Genomic DNA, 21,891 nt, shown 5'->3' with positions numbered 1-21,891 from the left:
CATTTTGGCCATCAATAAAATTTATGGGCCTTAGAGGATTACTAAAGCGAGTCTCTGCTAAATGTTCATAATCATAAAATTTAGTAAGCTTTGGTAGCACGCAGATTTCTTGCAGATATTTATAGAATAAAATCTAAATGTGGCATTTGTAAAAAATGAATGATTAAAATATTTTAAACGAAAATTGTGTAGGGTGCTGAAATCGCCAAAAAAAATTGAGTGTCTTAAAATTCCCATATTTTGCGCTCGCATTCATTTATTCATTGATGGAGTTATTTTTGTCAACAGGAAGCACTAAATTAAGGCGAAACCCTCAGAAATTTCGTTGGAAAACGAGAACAAACGAGAGGAAGTAGAGATTGCAATTGCCATTTTTAGGGGCAAACAAATCAGTCAACAGCTTGCGAAGGCGAGCGAAGCGATTAAAAGCGTTTGCTGCAACCGACAACGAGCGAAACAAAAAGAAACAAAACGCAAATAATTGAGACACTAAAAAAATAACAAACCCAAATGACCCAAAGAAAAACAAAGGAATCAAAAAGCCAAACGAAATAACATAAATGCAATCAATCCAGTTTGGCACATCTTCGAAATGAAACACTAAAAATGGATGGGAAAGAAGTCAAATGTGTGAACTTATTTACGTTAATCTAAATACAACATACTGCCAAGATTTTCTCAAGGAACTGCGCTTAGAAAGTGCAGCCGCATTTGAAAAAGTAATACAAATTATTAATGTCTTTTAATAATATATACTTGGTGTACAAACCGATTTTAGGAACAAAAAGCCCAAAAGTGTAAATAAATTTTGTGAAATGTTCCAGAAACATATTCCTTTCTTATATAAGAGGTTTGTTCAAAAAATAACGGGAATTTTAAATTCAGCCGGTTTGGAGAGTCCAAAAGGCGACAACATTAATGTTGACGAATGCATGTATTTTAAAAATAATAATTCCCGTTATTTTTTGAACACACCATGTACATGGGTCGTTTGGCCCTTTATTCGAATAGGTCACTAAAATTATTTTGACAAAGATCAATGTTTTTTACCAAAGTTTAATGAAAGTGTACGATTAAAAATGATGGAGCAATAATATATTGTCTATCCATTGGAATCTGAGACTGACTGCATGACTGGCCTAAGATTAAACTAATGAATGTCAAAAATGGACAACGCATATGTGAATATTCTTGATTGGCAAGTGGAAAAAAGCAAGTTAAGCAAAATAAAAATCTCAAAACACTCAACTCGAGGAAAGAGAAGACTCGAATACAGCCCCGATCACGGTTCAATTAAGCGAGGACTAGTTAGTTCCTTTCCTCGACAAACCCAAATCAGCCAATTATTTTAACGCTGTCAGACATTGATGGATCACGTCTGCATGGATGCGCGATCATCGGCGGTCGGGAAGCAATCAATGCGTTATCGACAATTTGATTTATATGCGACTTGACAAAGGACTTACGTACTTTGTATGCTACAAGAGCATGCGCAGACAAATGCGTTCAATTCCAGTCTGTCTTTTAGTAATTATGTAGAAACATATTATGGAAATAAACAACAACAAAAACTAAAGAATTCCTTTATATTTAATTATTCGCAAGAAACTTAACGGCAAACGGAAAGAATAAATTAAACGCATTGAAACTACGCAGCTTTATTTCAATGAATTCAGCAGACTCGATTCCCGCGTTCCGCAAACCGACCCTTTGTTAATTACGACGCTGGCACGCCACGCTGACGAAGCTGACGAAAATCCTCAGAATTTATGAATGAAAGACGAGTAAATACTACAAAGTATGAATGGGCATTAGCATAATGAGTGAAGGCATATGGCAAATGTATGTAATAAAGAAAAAAGTGAAAATGAAGAGAAAACAAAATACACAATTCCAAAAATAACAACAATGCACAGCGAACAGCCAACAGCCAACAGCCGGCGTGACAACAGAGAAGCGGAAGGCTAAACCAGGCAGGAATGAGCGTAGTAAATGAAAGTATTAAAAAAAAGAAAACCGGAACAAGTAATTTTAATAAACCGTTCCGGAAGTGAAGCAGTCACATGCATTAGCTGGCAGTAAGACAGACGGACGAGCAGCAGGCAGGCAGGCAGGCATGCGGCCGCAGTACGAGCCGTTTGCTGAAAGGGGCAGCTGCCACATAAGGGCGCACACACGCATACACGACCACTTACATGCACATGTACATTGTTGAAATGATTCATTCATTCATTCCTCATTCACTCAACGCCACGCCGTTGCATGCGACCTAAATTAAGATTATTTTTTTTTTGTAGGTTTCTCCTTTCGCCTTGCTTAGGCATAACAACAACACACCGCTTCACAGCTGGAGTCGGAAGTAGTTAAAAATACTTCCGTTTTACATTTGCCTAATGCAAATATCCACTCGAGGCGGCGTGTCTGCAGCGCGTCTCATTTGCTTTCAATCGCTGTCGCAGTCGCAGTCGAAGGCCGAGCCACTTGAAGGGATCGTGTTGTAAGCGGATATGTGCACGCACAAGCAATCATCTATTTACGTATGTATGTGCGAGTATGTGGGTATTAGTGCAGCCCAAAGTCTTATTGTTTATGGAAACAGGAAGGTTGCCGTCGCCGTCGACGTTTGCTTTTGTTGCCGCTGGCTTGTCGTTATGAAGGATTTGTATGCTATTTTATGCTATGACACGAAATCGCCGATTATTTTTATTATTATTTGTGCACTAATGCGCTCAGGTACATAAATAAATATATGTATAAGTATGATGCATGGCTGCTGAATAGGCAATAGGCGAGATTATCTCATAAAAAGCAACGCAAACACGTTCACATCCGATAAGCATACATAATTAATTTCGAGTTGTGAATGAGTGTTGAATGTGAATTTAAAATTCGTTATTTTCTCAGTTTCCATTTAGGTTCGGGTATTACCGTTTTTTTTTTGTATGTGCAAGAACGTGCTGCATTTCGCTGAAGTAAGCAATGCGTACGGTACGATTACGAATATAATATTTCATGTTTTCATATAAAAATATCCATCCTTAAAGGTATTGTAATCGAATACAAGTTTGCAGAAACTGCACACAAATTGTGAAAATACTATATGTGACGTCAAATTGATGATTATCATACTTCATACTGGACAATAGTAATACACTTCATAATTAAGAAATTGGTTGGAAATAGATTTAGTAATGAATCCTGGTCCATTTATCAGCTGGTATCTATTCAATTTTGTTTGGAACAATCGGGTGCTGTTGGAAAATATGTAGAAATATACGAAGTCGTCCGTCTGCTACTTTTAGAAACGATGAAATCAGTAAAATTAAGCAAATATGCGTCTAGGCATTAATATCGCTTCCTGCATTTGTATTATATCCAGAACAATCTAACGGGTGATTTTTTTGAGGTTAGGATTTTCATGCATTAGTATTTGACAGATCACGTGGGATTTCAGACATGGTGTCAAAGAGAAAGATGCTCAGTATGCTTTGACATTTCATCATGAATAGACTTACTAACGAGCAACGCTTGCAAATCATTGAATTTTATTACCAAAATCAGTGTTCGGTTCGAAATGTGTTTATCGACAAATTTTGTTCAGCGATGAGGCTCATTTCTGGTTGAATGGCTACGTAAATAAGCAAAATTGCCGCATTTGGGGTGAAGAGCAACCAGAAGCCGTTCAAGAACTGCCCATGCATCCCGAAAAATGCACTGTTTGGTGTGGTTTGTACGCTGGTGGAATCATTGGACCGTATTTTTTCAAAGATGCTGTTGGACGCAACGTTACGGTGAATGGCGATCGCTATCGTTCGATGCTAACAAACTTTTTGTTGCCAAAAATGGAAGAACTGAACTTGGTTGACATGTGGTTTCAACAAGATGGCGCTACATGCCACACAGCTCGCGATTCTATGGCCATTTTGAGGGAAAACTTCGGAGAACAATTCATCTCAAGAAATGGACCCGTAAGTTGGCCACCAAGATCATGCGATTTAACGCCTTTAGACTATTTTTTGTGGGGCTACGTCAAGTCTAAAGTCTACAGAAATAAGCCAGCAACTATTCCAGCTTTGGAAGACAACATTTCCGAAGAAATTCGGGCTATTCCGGCCGAAATGCTCGAAAAAGTTGCCCAAAATTGGACTTTCCGAATGGACCACCTAAGACGCAGCCGCGGTCAACATTTAAATGAAATTATCTTCAAAAAGTAAATGTCATGAACCAATCTAACGTTTCAAATAAAGAACCGATGAGATTTTGCAAATTTTATGCGTTTTTTTTTTTAAAAAAGTTATCAAGCTCTTAAAAAATCACCCTTTATTTTGGTTGATATTTATACCCTGAACAGGGTATATTAAGCTTGTCACGAAGTTTGTAACACCCAGAAGGAAGCGTCGGAGGTCCTATAAAGTATATATATATAAATGATCAGTATGTAGAATTGAGTCGATTTAGCCATGTCCGTCTGTCTGTCTGTCTGTCTGTATATTTACGAACTAGTCCTACAGTTTTTAAGATATCATTTTGAAATTTTGCAGATGATATTTTCTCTTCAAGAAGCTGCTCATTTGTCGGAACTGCCGATTTCGGATCACTATATCATATAGCTGCCATACAAACTGAACGATCGGAATCAAGGGCTTGTATGGAAAACTTCCGCATTTTACTACATATCTTCACGAAATTTGGTGTGAGTTAATTTAATCTCGGAAAAAATTGTTCAGATCGGTTCACTATAGCATATAGCTGCCATACAAACCGAACGATCGGGATCAATGGCTTCTATGGAAAATGTTAGCATTTGACGTGGTATCTTCACGAAATTTGACATGGATTACTGCTTAAGGTAATAATATAATCTCCGAAGAAATTGTTCAGATCGGTTAACTATATAACCTTAATGTTTCTACCAAACAATCCGCCTAAAAAGAATTAGTAAAATGTTTTCTTTTTTTTTTACTTACTTTTTCTTACGTCTTTCGATTTGCTTAAACACATAGTTACTAAAAGAAATGCACCTGTGAAGGGTATATTAGCTTCGGTATAGCCGAAGTTAACGTTTTTTCTTGTTTTGGTTTATAATTAAAAAAACTCAAATATGAGTGGGTAAAATGGAACGAATAGTTATCTCGGTCAATAAAAATTATTGGAAAAATTTTGCTAAAATATAACATTTAAATAAATATAAATCTATAATTACTTTCGCAAAGGACAACCGATTTCTATTTCTATTTATTTTATTTTCATCTGTCTTCACAAATCATCATTATATTTTGCTTCTAAAGTGTCTTCTCCGACAAACATTGAAAGGATTTCCAGCTGTGCACAGATGCAGCCTCGAATCAGCAACTAATTACCCGCAAGTACCTAGACAGCAGGGACGAGAAGCCAATGAGTGAGCAAACATATGCAAAACTGTTGAAAATGCCGAGTTTAAAGTCAAAGTGAGAGTTCTTCACTGTTTACTCAATCACTAACAACGAACGGCTGTATGTCTACGGTTTATTCAGGTGTCAAATTGCTGTTTGTCAATGTGTCATACGCTCCTGTTGGTTCAAAAGCCATTGCACCGACGAAATGCCAAGGGGCAGAGCTTATTATATGAGAAATTTAACCTCTCAAGTAGAAATGGCAAACACTCCAGCTGGACTGCGAGTCAACGGTCAACGGCTACCAAATTAATATTGCAGCACAAACACACCACACCTTTGCAATGTGTCTGCATGTCATCACATGCCACATGTGTGCGTGTTGACGCGTATGTGCTCTCATGCCTTTATGCTTTTTTGGTGTCAATTTACTGCTCATTTTTGAATTGGTTCGTTTGGGATAGAAAGGTGACACTATGGTGCTACCTGAAAAATTTGTGTCAACAACCCAAATATGAAGAAATATAGTTGTTGCACCACATACATTTGCGTGCAAAAAAAAAGCAATAACGAAATTCTACCCACTATAGTGATGAATTATATTCATATGTAAGTACGTTAATTTCATACATTCGATTTTTAAAATCAACAATAATTAACTTTTAGTTTATTTAGATGTTTTATGCTGGCTTTTTCAGAAGATACCAAGATACAAAATACCACAATTTATTTCATTTGGAATACATTTTGTGCAACTTTTTTATAAATCTTAACCTCAGGTTATTTTAGGCTATCTTTTAACATTTCGTACAGCTCTTTTTTTCTAGAGTAACAGCACCTCTAGCATTTTTGAGGTTATGGTTGTTGTTTTATATTGGAACAAACATTGTTAGAGTAAATTATATAACACTTGTCTCGAAAAGGCTAATGAAAATTATAGAATTGATTTAGAAAGGAAGATTATTTAAAATTTTTAGGCAGAAATATTTTGTAAGCCGATGCACTGCAATTTTAGCACACGACACTGTCTCAGTCGCACTCATTTACGTATTGTCGGTACCTTTTAGACAGATTGCAACATTTTTAAAACTCGGAAGTGGAAGTGGTTTACTGTCACTTTAGCTTACTTGACCGCTGCTTTGCTTTAAAAGAGCCCTAATGTTAATTACGGCCACTTTAAGTGACTTTCTTGGGAAAATGAACTTGTTAATCAGGAAATGCAATGTGGTTTTAATATGTACTTCTTGCATTTAATGAAGGGGTAGGTTCCACACTAAAAACGTGATCTAGAAACTCACAGAAAGCAGTAATCGAGTGGCATATGTAGCGATTATGTTGCACAACACTTAGCACAGCGCATTAATAGTTGAGTATGAACGATGAAGCTTTGCCATATTAGAGAATAAATCTGTTTTTTATTATTATAGATTTAAAAGCACTACATTTTTCATTGCCCTCCTGGAAATAATCCACTACAACTGCGAACTACTTTCGCTATTGTTGCTGCTTTTTTGTGTGGAGCTCGAAGATAACCATTTATCTATTAGAGGCACAGCGATAGTGAGAAATGCGCAACACTAAAGTAAACCAGTTTCATAAAAAATCAAATGACGCAAGGCGAGTGATGTGCGCAGAGTGGTGAGCCTGCAACGCCGGCAATTTGCAACAATTTCATGAAAGGAAATTGCAAACACATATGTAATGAGCCCGTCTTCAATAAATTGACGTGAATATCCTGTTCGCAAAAGGAAGAAGGGAGATACCTCCACAATTGCACATACCTGCGTACGCACGAAGACACCTGTATGTATCCATGTGTGCGCGCGTAAAACCTGAAAATGCACTCAGCTGATATCGACAACACAAAAGCCAACAGGTTATCGCAACTTTAGAACAAAGTGCTCGCGCTCATACTGCATACGTTGCTGCTTACGTATACACGGGGGCACATAGCTTAGCATGGACATACATACGTATGTGCGCATCTAGCGATGGCCAACGACAAAGGTGCAGAAGCTCCAACCGGATAGCTGCGCTGTGCGGATAATTGAGGAAGCTATAATTACGTTGCGTTAAATGTGAATCCGGCAGCGGCTGTGGCTGTGACTGTCGGACAACAGCGAAAGGAACAAACCACTTTGGTTGTGTCTGCGGCTTCTACGTAACAGTTGTGGCACGAAGGAACCAGCTGAAAGCTGATTTGGTAAGCGGGCAGGAAGAGCAATTCTTTTTTTTTTACTAAAAATAAATTCGCAAATGCATAGCATAGCATGGCATGACATGCACATATGCACATATGTAAGCACGTAGATTGCGTTTTTTGCGGGCATGCGAAAGAGGATATGCCAAATTGATTTAAATTCATATTTGACATTAGAGGAAACAATTGATTCACTGCTAATAGAATGGACATTGTACACTTAGGCAATCGCAAAACCGAGCTCAAGATGGATACCGATCTCAAAATGCATTTTTATACTCTCGCAACATGTTGCACAGAGTACTATAGTTTTGTTCACATAACGGTTGTTTGTGTCACCAAGAAATAAAAGAGTTAGATATGGGGTTATATGTATATCAATGATCAGGATGACGAGTGGAGTTGAAATCCGGATGTTTGTCCGTCCAAAAACTCATAAAGTGTTATAACTAAGCCATAAATAAAGTTGTAACAGTAAAATTTGGAATAAAGGATCGCACTAGGAAGGGGCATATTTGGATGTAATTTTTTTGGGGAAGTGGGCGTGGCCCCGCCCCAAAATCGGTTATTTGTATATATCTCGCAAATCAATGAAGCTATATAAACCAAACTTTCTGCAGTCAATTCTCTAACGTACCCCACCACACACCATGAAAATAGTTGAAATCGTATATAACCACACCCTCCTCCCATACAAAGGTTAGGTTGAAAATTATTAAAAATGGGTTAACTCACTAACGAAATCTGATCTGAATCGTTTATTTTACAATATATAAAGTAAGCACTAGTGAAGATATCGGTGCAGAACTTTGCGCAAATACTACGTTTATAGTGTGGCAGCCCCATTCTAAAAATCGCCAAAATCGGACCATAGGTTTTCAAGGCCCCATATATCGAACATGAGGACCTCGGTGCTTCTAACCTAATATTAGGGTTTCCAACTTTCAATGGACTCAATACAATATATTTGACGAATATGTGGGTCAAATTGTGTATTATATAATATAAATAAAGTTAAATAAATAAATTGCGAGAGTATAAAATGTTCGGTTACACCCGAACTTAGGCCTTCCTTACTTGTTTTGTTTGTATTTAAATAGTTTTTTATAAATATTTCAGTTTCACTAGACAACTCACCTCATGCTTGAATATCTTTCAGACGTAATTTCCTACTTGATTAAACACATTTTTAAAGAACTCTTGAGTTTCAAAACTATTGATAGTTAGTAGAGCAGAATGTCATATGGTGTGTATAAATAAATACTCACTTCTATTAGATCGGGGTATGAGCTTCGAAGTCTCCCCTTTGCTATTTTAATTTGCAATAATATTTGCACAAGTCTTGAAGGGTGTGCAAGTAAACACTGATAAGGCACGCTAAGCAAATTAATGATCTTTATTTGCTTACTTTATGTACAATCATTAAGCAAATTTCCCAAAACTACTCACGTTGGCACCTGGGTAAACATAGAAACTTTCTGGATGTGTGTTGCGTAATAACTAAAAGTACTGCAACATAGGCCATTATGTGTGGATGGGCGAAGTGAAACTACGCATTTTGATCGGCCAATTCCTACTTCTCACTTCTTCTACGCCACGCAACTACGCCAAAACATCAATGGCCTGCCATTATCTATCGCAAAACGACGACGAGGTGAAAAGCTAATAGTTTACAAGCATATAAGGCGACTAGTCGGCTGTGAAACTATAAATGTGTTCAAACAAAAGTCTGGACAGCATTGAACAGTTTACTTGTAATACAACAGCTCACTAATAACATATCTATAATATTAACAAATAGTTAGTGCTCCATGGGTATAAATATTTAAATTCCATTTAAATGGAACTTTGAACCTTAAGAAGTAACATTTTTGAAACGATTTCCAAACTTAACCCTTGAGGGTCACAATCAATCGAAAAAAAACTGTAAAGGCTAGGCGAATATGCGAGGGCTAGTTGTAATCTCTCAAACCAGAGTAAGTGTCGCATATGTTGACAACGATTTCTTCAAGAATTAAATACTTTTTATAGGTCCCCAAAAGTCACCAAAAAGAACTGCTATTAATGCGAGCATAGTGTAGATAGACAGATAATCCTTAAAACATACATTTGTATTTGTGGACAAAGAAAAGGTATTGTTTGACAGTGAATTTGCTGAGAATAAGGATACTCATTGTTTCGTTTATCACATGCATGAATTTGCAAAATTTTTTACCAAACTACGGCTGATTGATTGAGGTTATATACCAGACTTAAGTTACTATTTATTTAAGAATAATTGCTAGCCGAAAAATATTTGTGCTTCACATAACAAAGTGTAGCAAAGTGAAAAAAATATTAAGGATTAAATGCAGATAGTGGGAAAAACTCAAAAGTTGCCAATTTTTTGTCTCGAAAAACATTTATAAAGATGATTTATGAGTGTATGTGAACATATTTCTACTTTTTGAGTAAATTGTAACATTTTGTCTTTAAAGACATAGTTATAATTAAACTTACCTCTTTACTGGGCACACAGATAGGTGTACCGACTTTGACAATACCGTTCTCCACCATCACACCCATTACAATAGGATCACGACTGTTGAAAATAAATTGAGGCAGGATCTGCAAAGGAAAGAATGCATTTTGGGTAAGTTGGAACTATAACTACTTAAGGAAAAAAACTAAAGTTAACAATAAATAAACCAACAATGAAACGAACATGAGTAGCTGTGAACAAGTCAAGAGGTTGAGTCACAATGTTCAGTTTATTAAAAGAAGACTTCAAGGTTGACATCAAATACTTGAGTCCAGTAGTTCAATAGATTTTCGTTCAAATTTTCGTACCTAAGAACCTTGTTATTTCGGAAAGTAAGAATTATATTTCTCGATTTTTTTAAAACTATCTAAAAAGGGCTCTACTTCAAGAAAAATGTTAAATATACTTTTGCTAAGAAATAATCCTTCTCTCTAAACATTTTTTTTGTATTGCATATATTGATTTATTATTCTCCTTTATGTACTCCTCTGGTGCTTCATGTCATTTATGAAAAAATTGCAATTTTGCACTTTGTATTTTTGATTTATGCTCTAGAAACGCAAAATTCTCAAAACTGCATGCTTACACGCGCATACTTCTCTAAGCATATATGTATATGTACTTATGCGCACAAGTGTGCTTTACGTGAGTAGGTGTGTCTGTTGGTGTACAAATATGAAACATGAAGTATTTATTCATGGGAGTGCACTCACCTTAAGTTTGCATGGAAAGACGGCAATCGAACGGAATTCCTCGCGCTTCTTCTGCTTCAGCTCCTCACGGTAGGCCATAAACTTGTCAAACAGATGATAAATAATGTCAGCTTGGAATATTTTCACACCCAACGAATCGGCCATCTCCTGAGCTTCACGCTCCACTTTCACATCGAAAGCCAAAATTGTTGCAAATCTGAAAAATTAAAAAAATTAAAAATCAATAATAACAGCATAAAAAAACAAATAAGCCGGTGTGTCTGTATGTAGATACTTTACTTATACATATATATATATACATATGTACATATGTACATATGTATATAGGTACAAAATAGTTTGAGCAAATGATTGCCTGAATGGCAGTGTAAGCGAATGAGTGAGTGAAAAATGTAGCAGAACGGAATGCGTTGAAGCGCGCTGAAGTGTTGTGTTGTGTTGTTGCAAAATCAAAAAATCAAGTGTTGGCCAATTACATGCATTAGCCCTAAAGGTAACAGCTGGGGCGTACAAATTCCTACTCACACATGTACATGTATTTCCTATGTATGTAGGTGTGTGTGTGCGTGTGGATACGCATAATGCCATCAACTGTTGACCGCCGTTGAGAGAGACTGCGGTGCAAATCGCTATTACACGGGCAGATACTCAACCTTCCACAGATAGACAGTCTGTCTCAATTTACAGCAAATGCTGTCTCTGCTAACGATCGGCAGTTGTTGAAAATTGCCACCGCAACAACAACGATAACATCGGCAACGGGGCAGCAACAGCATCAGCGTTGAGCGTCAGTTGACGACGGCTGATTGCCCGGGAGACGGAAGTGCCAATGGCATGTCATGATCATTAAGACGAACCAACAGCCAACCAACGACAGCACAACAACAACACAACCAGAACAGAACAACAACCATAGCAGCAGGCAACAACATGCAATATAAGCAGTACAGCGGCCGAAACAGACACAAGTCGCTTGCGTTGTGCTGCTGGAAAGAGGAAATCGCGTCGAAAAGCAATTTAATATAATTAAAAAGACACCCAAGAAAAAACAAAAAAAAAAAAATAAATAAAACAATGTAATGCTTCTTTTTTTCTATACAACGAAGTAAGTCATATCATATGTTGGATCGAAATCAAAAATGGGAAGCCACTTGAGATGGAAACCAATTGAGAGCGATCTTAGATATAGAAAGCATCAACAGAAAATTATAATCAATGTATATAACAGTAATAACAACAATATTAAAATCTAATTTAATAGTTACATATGTGTATGTATGTAGGTAAGTAATGAGTATATATAGCATTATCATTCAGTCAATAGTCAAATAGCTCAGTAGGGCGCTTAGATGCGCTCAACTCAAGATGTGTTCAACTTCGATGGCAATCGTCAAAATTTGTTTTAAATAGTTCAACGTGATATGTGGCATGCTTGTTTTCATTCAGCCACCGTCAGTTGCCCCGAATTTGTTCTTTTCAAATGCAACAGCATTAACTAACCCTTTCACATGGCGGTTAGAAACCAATCCAAGTAGCATTAGAACTCAAGATTATGCCACTCAAATCTATACAATTATATATTTTTCAGGAAAGAGAATAGAAGTGAATTTGCGTGAAGCGGAATTAAAGACGCAAAACGCTTTTGAAAATTTTTCTAGAATTAAAATTCTCAATGAAAATAAATGCTGCTCACGTTTCATAGAGCGCAAGCCTATTTACACGCGGCTATACACTTGCGAGTGAGTACTTGTGTTTGTGTTTGAGTAAATGTGTAACCAAATTAGAGGACTGACCATAAAACCGTAAAGCATTGCCGATATGACATCCGCCGGAAGATTGACTAATAGCAACAACAAACCAGCAATACTAAAAAGGCAACTGAAATAATCAAATTAAATATTCAAAGCAAATAGCGCGAGTTAAAATATCAAAACAAAATGAGCAGCATTTGCATATAGAGGAAAAAAGAACGAGAATATGTCTTCAACTAAGTACGCTACAATATTGCTGAGTTGCGTTCAATATATGCTGGCGCGCAGATTTCCATTTAAATTTTTTATTTATTTATATTTATTTCTAGTTTCTTGATAAAGTAAGGTTTGGAGTGTGACTTCGTGGCAGTTTCTTTAATTATTTTTGAGTTTCAATATTAAGCAAATTTTAAATATAAAGAAACAGATCAAGACCGGAATGAGAACCCCGGCAAAATAACCATTTGAGGTATGTTCACATGCAACACATTTCTACCAAATATCTTTCTAAGCTCTGTTTGCTATATATGTATTTCCAGCCCTTTGATGGTTACTTAAAAGCAAAAGCGCTCCTCTATTATAACTATACAAGTTCCAGTGATTATCAATAAGCTCATCATACATAAGTACATATTCATATTAAATTAATCGCATTACATAATTAAATTTTTATCGAATTAAAGACAACTCCCTTCCCCTCTCTCTCTATTTAGTGTTCAATTGGCCATAAGAAGACAAGTTTCTGTCGTAAAAATGTTTACGAGGTCATAAAAAAGTATGGAATTATTACTTCAAATTTTGTGTCACTACGAATTAGGCAGATCGTAAATATGTAGAAAAAAATCCATATGTAAATATTAAGTACCTACATATAAGTGTATGTATGTATAGCAATATTTTGCACGCTACCAACTGACCAAAATAGGGAAACACAACTATCGTAAAATTTATATAAATACATACACATATTAATAATTTTACAATGGCATTAACAGATTTTAATTATTTTCTTTTTTCACCATAAATTACACATACTAACACACACATGCTAGATTGCGAACTTTTAATATCTTTCCAAATATCAAAACGCACAATGACGTCAATCGAAGAGTTTTCATATTTTAATATTTCCTGCTGTTGCCATAATACTCGTACAGTGTGTGCCGAAATTACAGCGTTTAAATGTTCGAAAATGTGTTTTTTTTTTTAATTTTTAGTAATTTTTGTGATTTTATTAATTACCAGTTGATTCCTAAACCATTTTGCGTATTTTAGAAAATTGAAATTTAGAATTTTATTTTATTTTATATAAAGATATTCTTACTAATTATTATTTCATTTAATATTTTAAAATTCTTAAGTAGTCACTCCAAAACTATCAACAAAATATAAAAAAATAAAATCGAAAAATAAATACTAAACCCTTCATTGATACTCTATTCCCACAAAGCTTAGAAAAGTATTAATGCGCCGTCTAAACTTTATAGTCTCTAAACCAAATCGCCAATTAGTTGCATACTGTATTCTATTGTCACAAATTCACGGATTAGTGGCTACTTGACCAACTCACAGTGAACTGTCATAAAAAACATGAAAGAATAATATAAAAAAAGCCATAAAATCATCGAGGATAATAAATATTTTAATGCGAGGTCGTTAAATTTATTGTAATGTAATATACATAAATAGTAAATTATGAAAATCGTTAATGTTGTAAGGCAAATACACAATTATGTTCTGATTTATGAACATTTCGGTGTTAAAACTAATTTTCAATCGATGCTAGTAATTACGGAACATTACTAGCCACCAAGGCATTATACTAAGGAATCTGTTTTGCTTTTACAGTTTTTATAAGTATGGACCAGAAATTTTACAGTTGTTGGAGAATTGCTATATGAGAATATCATTTGGATGACGCAAATTTAGATATTTTGAAAAAAAATCGTAAGATGATAAAAAAATATTATTTTATATTAAATTATTGTGGCATGAGTGCTATCTAAGCCCTGTGCCACCCCACAAGATACATACATACCTATGTATATAAGTACCCACAACGATTGGCCGAGTGCACGTTCACAAGATGCGGACGACCGACGAAAACACCAAAGAATATACAAAATGATTGTTTAAGATCAAGTCGATCAGGAACTTGTGCCCGGTCCGGTATGTTTTGTGCATATATGTATGTACTAGATCCAAAAGTTCTGATGGAGGTCACTCAATTCTAGATCGGTTTAGTATTTCAAAAGTATGTGCAATGTAGTCAAACTCTTTCTGAATTCACGGGGGTTTGAACTCTCTTTCGAAATTGGATTTCGTTAATGACAATTCATTCATTCACTTGCACGACATTTATGAAATACGACATTGATATACGTACATATGTCCAAATATGGAGTTAAATGTTAATAAATTCATGGAAGACACAGCGCAATATCGCACTTGATACGAGTCACCTTCGTCTAGCAACAAGTGTAAATATGTACATATATATGTATTTATGTGTGTGGGCGCTAGAAAGTGTTCAATATTCCACGCGATACACTCATGGTAATGTGAGTAGTGAAAGAGTAACGAACTACATTTATGAACATACACACTACATAGACCCCCCATTAGACTACTTCACTGCTATATGTATGTAACTACATACCTCGTTCCTCAGCGCGTCTCATATTACTCAGAGTAGTAGTTTACAATTAATTTGAATCAATTGCCAAATTAGAGTTCATTCACCAGCAGGCATAAAGAAAACAGAAGAAGAAGTCATGAATGAACCCAAGACCGGCGATTTGAGTGTGTAATTTTAATGGTAAAACACCAATTCAAAAATCCGGTTGGGATCGTTTTCATATTTCACGTCATGTGCACATTTGCATACCAATTCCTTATAGGAAAGGCCTAGTCACATGAGTACAAGATACAAATATGCGATACTATCACCACACAGTGGTAGCGGCCAAGTGACGCGTTTCCTTTATTAGAAAATTGAATTTTTGAACGTAAAACGAAACGGATTTCACAATGTGACAACTTTAGTCACAAGCCTGTTTATCGTCAAGTTCATTAGCCAGCTATGAAGGCGTTGAATATTGATTTTCGCTTGGGATATTTTCATGGTTAAAATTGCAATTTTCTTGTCAAAAACGGATTGTGAAATTTTTCAACGAAGAAGGAAACATTTGTACAGAATTAATTGCTTGAATTACTGCTTTTTATTTGAACTTTAATCAATAGCTGTGGTTCTTCAGAGCTAAAAGTCCTTGGTATGAAACGGGGTAACAAGAAGTACTAATCCATTCTTGATTGAAATATAGAATAAATTTACTAAACTGAATACTTACTGCGGCTCATGTTCGAGCATAGTCGATGCCTTCATCACATCGCGCTTCACAACCGGGCCAATTCGAATGGAGGAATACTGAAAAGGGAAAGAGAAAATATATAAATTAGTAGAGTAGTAATAGTATATACGCAGTTTAAAAACTATTTTAGCAGACTTCCACATATTTGTATAATAATACAACAGTGCTAGAAAATGACAGTTATTTCCTAAATCAAAAAGTTTTTTATTCGATTTATTAGTGCATACTTCACTTCCAATAGATCTATATAGGTAAATTTATATAATAGTATATATGTATGTATGTTTATGTATTGTCACGCTCTAATTCATATTTTGTTTGCTGCTAATATTATATTTGCAATAACTTATTTTTTATCTGATAAAAGGCGTGTTAGGCAGTTAGGTATGAGCCCCTTTAACTGTAGTAATTTAGAAGGCAAACAGGTTTTCATTAGTTTTTATTTTAATTTTGCAATCTTAGCACTCGACACTCGTTAGGTAACTGAATCACACACAGCAATATTACACATACATATACACACACACACACATTCGCACTTAGGGAGGCTCATTGGCAAAATGTTACTTCATTCATGAAATATTCATACCTACAATTAAATATTATTTATATGGCAATTCAAAGCAACAACAAAAATGGATAGCGAAAAACTTGATTATGCACATACATACCTACATACACGTGTACACATGTATGTGTATCGGAATTCGAAACGAAATGAGGCAACGGTTACAATTGTGAATGAAAGCGCTCACCATATAAAAGCAGAGTACAAAACGAAAAAAAAAAAACAAGGCGAGGAAGAAACTACATTCATTCATTCATACTTGCTGTGCACACCATATACAAACCAACATACAAATATGTATATATGGGCATGCCTATGAGTATGTGCGTGTGTGTAATCATAAAAGGCAATTTAAACTACTTCAAGCGAAATAAGTACTTCATAGATACAGATATGTAAATACAACTGTATGTATGTTTGTCATATTTGTGCAGGCATTTAAAAGCACATTGCCATGCTTGTACGTATGCATGTATGTATGTATATACATACATATAACATGTTTAGACGAAGGTTTTTGATTTTATGAATGAATTGCGAGCAGCGAAAACAACGGAAACGTACAAGCGTCTGAGTAAAAGTGAACTCACATACAATTCACCAATGAAGGAAAATGCCAAGGCCTATTATTGCATTTTTCGATCGACAAACGTGCTATATACATACATATATACCATATGATATACATAGCTTATATACAAACATACAAATAACCCATATGATCAGCAGCAATTTTTCTCTAGAAATAAATAGCTTTAAATGGTGTATAATGTATGTATGTATGCACATACTTCCTCGAAGGCCCCCAATGACTGACTGACTACTCTATATACAATTACACGCTGAAATTGAAGAAATAAGAACTTGAGTAAAGAAAAAAACAAAAACAATAGCAACTATAATAAAAAAAAACCGGGAAGTGAATGTTTCTAAGCGGAAGTGAAATTGCTGCAGCACAAAACAATATTTGTGCCTACGTGTGTGCACTATATTTAGTAAGTTGAACTTTTGCGCACGCATATGAGTAAGCGTACATACATTTATGACTATATACGCCAATATATGGCTATGGAAGTGTTCAATAAGTAAGTAAGTCATATATGTATTTTCCTATTGGATGTCATATCAAAAATTACAATTTCTTTACGATAAAATCTAAACGGTTTCCAGCATATTACTATCCATAGCCAGCGGATATTTTTTCACAAAATGGAAACGAATTTGAAGATGAGCTAGTTACTGCGATAGAGGCGTATATAAAAAAAGACTTTTCAAAAATTTCAGGTAAATCGGTCTAGTAGAATTCTTTCGTATCGGTTTGAAAATGATATTAGGTCTACAACTTTGCTTCCGCCGTTTTTTTGTAAATTTCAGTTTTTTTTTGTATAAAAACGGTTGCAAATGTCGATGAGCCTCAGCCGCACTTTTCTTGGAATTAAAAAAGAAAAATTTCCCGCATATGTCGAGAATTCGGCTCAAAAAGTGACATTTTCAGTTGAGAATAAGTTTGGGATGCAAACAGATCTCTACATATATTTTGTTGGGTTAATGTTGACACAAATGTCCAAGATCGATATAAAACAATTTAATCGATTTAATCGACCAGTGCTTGACCCTAGAGACATCTATTGGAAAACGGCGGAAGCAAAGTTGTAGACCAATACTTTCAAGAAAAACGTCTTTAAAGTTTAGCATCAAGCCGAAATAGTCATTTTTTGTTTGTTGCTTCATCAGAATACCTCTTTGACATTAAGACTGGCCATTAGAATTTCTCGGCAACCTCAATTTTTTTTCGAATGTCCAGCTCCAGTCTTTAATATCTAAACTTTCTCAATATCTTTATAGCTTAGAAATTAAAAGAATATCGAAGTTTAACAAGGAAATAATAAATAACTGGAGGAACTTACACCAACCCTAAATATGGATTGTATCCTTATAATTGCGTTTTAAAAATAGTTTTCTAATACCCAGCAGGTAATATGAATGCGCACTTTCCACAGATCGAGGGAGAGAGAGAGGTTTCCTATTGGGATTGAAAAGTTATACTACTTAGTTATATATAAAATTGAATTATAAAAGCTAACGCATGGCACATAAGCAAATAAACAATATATGCAAACGTATATGAAGAAAATTTGCTGACGCAAAACCATTTCAAATCTAACACCAAAGACAGCAATTGCGCAAAAAACGCAATAAAGCGAAATACAAAATAATTAAGTAAGAAACAAAGAAATATATGCAGCTCAGCGGTTTACAGTAATACAAGAAGCAGCTAGAAAAAAATTAACGGAAATGAGTTTCATATGAACATCCGCACAGTGAAAAAAGGCAAGAGAGCTCGGGGGAAAAAAGGTTTTGCTTTCTAACGCGACTAACTGCTTGGGGGGAAAACAGCGCCATGCATCGGAAGCAAATCAGAAACCGTACATACATATGTATGAGCACTTTGAAGTCTTTAACTGTGGAAAGACAATAGAATGGAACAGTTATGTTATGTTACTGTTCCACTGATGTGTAATAAAAATTGAATTTATTACGCAGCGACATGAGTGATTGGGAAATCTTTCCAACATAAAGATACAAATTTAGATTAAGAATATTTTATAAGCGATTTTGATGTGCAAAAGAAACGTAATTTTGTAGTGAAAATATAGTGATCAAATTCGAAAAAATTGTAGAAATAAGCTCTTTATGAATCACTTTCGAAAGGGGAATTTATTAAAAAAAACTTTTATAATTTGTACGATCTCTTATTTGTTGGAAAACGTAATTGGTGACACCGCTAAAAGTAAAAGTCATAAATATAACATATTCTAGTATACAGATTAAGGGGTTATATAGTATACAGTTAGGATTTTCAAAAAATCGATTTTTTTGCGTTTTCTTAATATATATATATCTGGGTATAAATTTCAAAACATTAAATTCGTTTTTCTCGAAACGGTGTTTTCAAAGTCGGTGAGCAAGATTTCTCAGAAACGGCTGTACCAATCGGTCTGAAATTTACACAAGCTTCTTAACTATATTTTTTAGTAATTAATCGAAGGATTTCTCCATCCGATGAAAATTTCTTATTTTTATAAACAATTAAAGACCCGAATTTTGGTCGAAAATCGAGCCTTTTGCTTTGAGTAGCCGCCATTTTGTCAAAAAATTATTTTTTGCTAATTCCTTCGATTAATCACTAGATTATTTATTATATTAATGAGATTTATTTGGTTTTTGCATTTTAGATGATCCAGTCCAGAGAGGCCGCATGAGGCCTTTTTTTGCGGACCTCTGCAAAATTGGCAACGTTCCCGATAATTATTTTTGGCAATAAAAAATATGTGAATATAGTTTAAGGTTGTCATAATATACCTGCCAAGTCTCAAATCAATAAACCAAATAGTTTGCTTAGAAAAAATTCTTGAAAAATGCCTTTTTTTTCGACTTCCTAACTGTATATAACCACTTAAAGTTACTTCATTGTAATTATGTCCAAATAATATTTTTTATCGAGAAATAAAAGACAATTCGCCGACAATTTAACAAAATAATTGAGTAAGAGTTGTTTTCTGATTGCAATTACGCAAATTACCAGTCAGCATACTACACGGTCCAATGCCGAAGACGGGCAGCTAATTGTGGGCAGGAAGTGCTGTTCGTGAAACTTTTGGCAACCATTACACCATATGTACATACATACACACACACACTTTCGTAGTCATATGAAAATGTTCTTAAGTACGTATATACATATATACAAATATGTACGTAAGCTGCTATTGCCAAGTGAGAGCGAAGCGAAGAAGGCACGGAAGTTAAGTGAAGTGGTTTCCGTTCCGCTGAGTTGTTATTCTACAATACCTAGAACTTCTTTCATGAATAATTTATTTTTATTGTATTTTTTTTTGTGCTCATTACCTCCGCCTGATTTACAAATGGCAAAACAAAATGCCTCGACTACAATTTTCATTCACATTTTTCGCTTATTTTCGTAACGCAATATTGTTACGCCGCCGCGCTCATGCCGCAGCAACTAACGCGCAAAGTCAGCGAATAGTTACGTGCCAAGCACAATAAGAAAAGCAAAAGTAACGTAATAAAAAACGCAATACATATACATATATCTATATATCTATATATATGTACATACTTATATACACGTACATATGTATAATTTTCATTCATAAATTCCGGCAGTAGCGACGACGCTTCGTCACGGTTCGATGGCGTTTTGTGAATGGACGAACAAAAATGGTTGCCTACATACATACGTACATATGGGCAAGTGTGTGTGTGTGTACATACACTTTGTATATAAATATGTATGTCACACATTGTGATGTGTGTGTGTGTGCATAAGAAACAATGAATATTTTGAGTAGACGTGGTTGCCACCACCAACTCTTTGACTTAAGGTGTTGTTGTTTCAGTGTTTTTAGCTTTTTCGCATTTTTCTTTCAATTTTTGCAACTTGAGCAACCAGTCGTTCCGCTCATCAGGCCGCGAAAAACGCAACGGGGTAACAACGATTCACACAGTTCCACGATTAAATGAATGCACAAGCACATCGCTTTCGAACACACATTTTTAGGCGTGAGTTTATATGAATTTATATGTCGATGTTACAAATGTCGATGAGCCTCAGCCGCACTTTTCTTGGAATCTTGGAATTAAAAAAGAAAAGCAAAATTTCCCGCAAAAGTCGAGAATTCGGCTCAAAAAGTTGAGAATAAGTTTGGGATGCAAACAGATCTCTACAAATATTTTGTTGGGTTAATGTTGACACAAATGTCCAAGATCGATATAAAACGATTTAATCGATTTAATCGACCAGTGCTTGACCCTAGAGACATCTGTTGGAAGCAAAGTTGTAGACCTAATATATCATACAGACCGCCAGAAAGGTGTGTTTATAAATATTTTTGAGTATTTAGAAAGACATAGTGATGACTTACAAGCATAAAGGCCAGAGTTAGAACTTCGTTTTAACACTTTGAACCTGTTGTAGACATCAATTTAATGAAAATTTTAAATATTTTAAAATTATAAAATTAATTTGTAAAAAAATACAACAAACAATTTATATTTTGTTTATCATCTTGCCTATTTTTGGGTAACAATATACTCGTTGGAATTTTAAAAATTCCCGTTATTTTTTGAACACATTTCGTAAATGCAAAAAAATTTTCTACTATTCCATACTTCTTAAATGCGAAACTTTTATGTAAAAAGTTAATAAAAACAGAAACAACTTTTTTAAAACCAGAAACTTTCCCATATTATATACACAAATCTGTAAGTCTTCAGCCATAATTATATACTTTTTTGTGTTTTATGAGATAACTACGTACTTACATAAATACAAGCAGAGGTAGTTAAAATTATATACTGCAGTAACTAAAGA

The 21,891-nt window shown here is 35.0% G+C and overlaps 1 protein-coding gene across 1 annotated transcript in view; it reads right to left on the bottom strand.

Moving 5' to 3' along the window:
- Positions 1–21,891, bottom strand: part of LOC105211776 (eukaryotic translation initiation factor 5B) — a 45,016-nt gene that overhangs the window by 6,143 nt on the left and 16,982 nt on the right. Inside the window, exons 5-7 of the mRNA XM_011183394.3 lie at positions 15,908–15,984; positions 10,807–11,002; positions 10,072–10,179 (exon numbers count right to left, since the gene is read on the bottom strand). Of these exons, the coding sequence (XP_011181696.2) occupies positions 10,072–10,179; positions 10,807–11,002; positions 15,908–15,984 (381 nt within the window). The remainder of the gene's footprint in view (positions 1–10,071; positions 10,180–10,806; positions 11,003–15,907; positions 15,985–21,891) is intronic.

This window comes from Zeugodacus cucurbitae, chromosome 4 (assembly GCF_028554725.1).
Source record: "Zeugodacus cucurbitae isolate PBARC_wt_2022May chromosome 4, idZeuCucr1.2, whole genome shotgun sequence".
NCBI classification, from domain to species: Eukaryota; Metazoa; Arthropoda; class Insecta; order Diptera; family Tephritidae; genus Zeugodacus; species Zeugodacus cucurbitae.
This window is presented reverse-complemented; position numbering and strand designations above follow the sequence as displayed.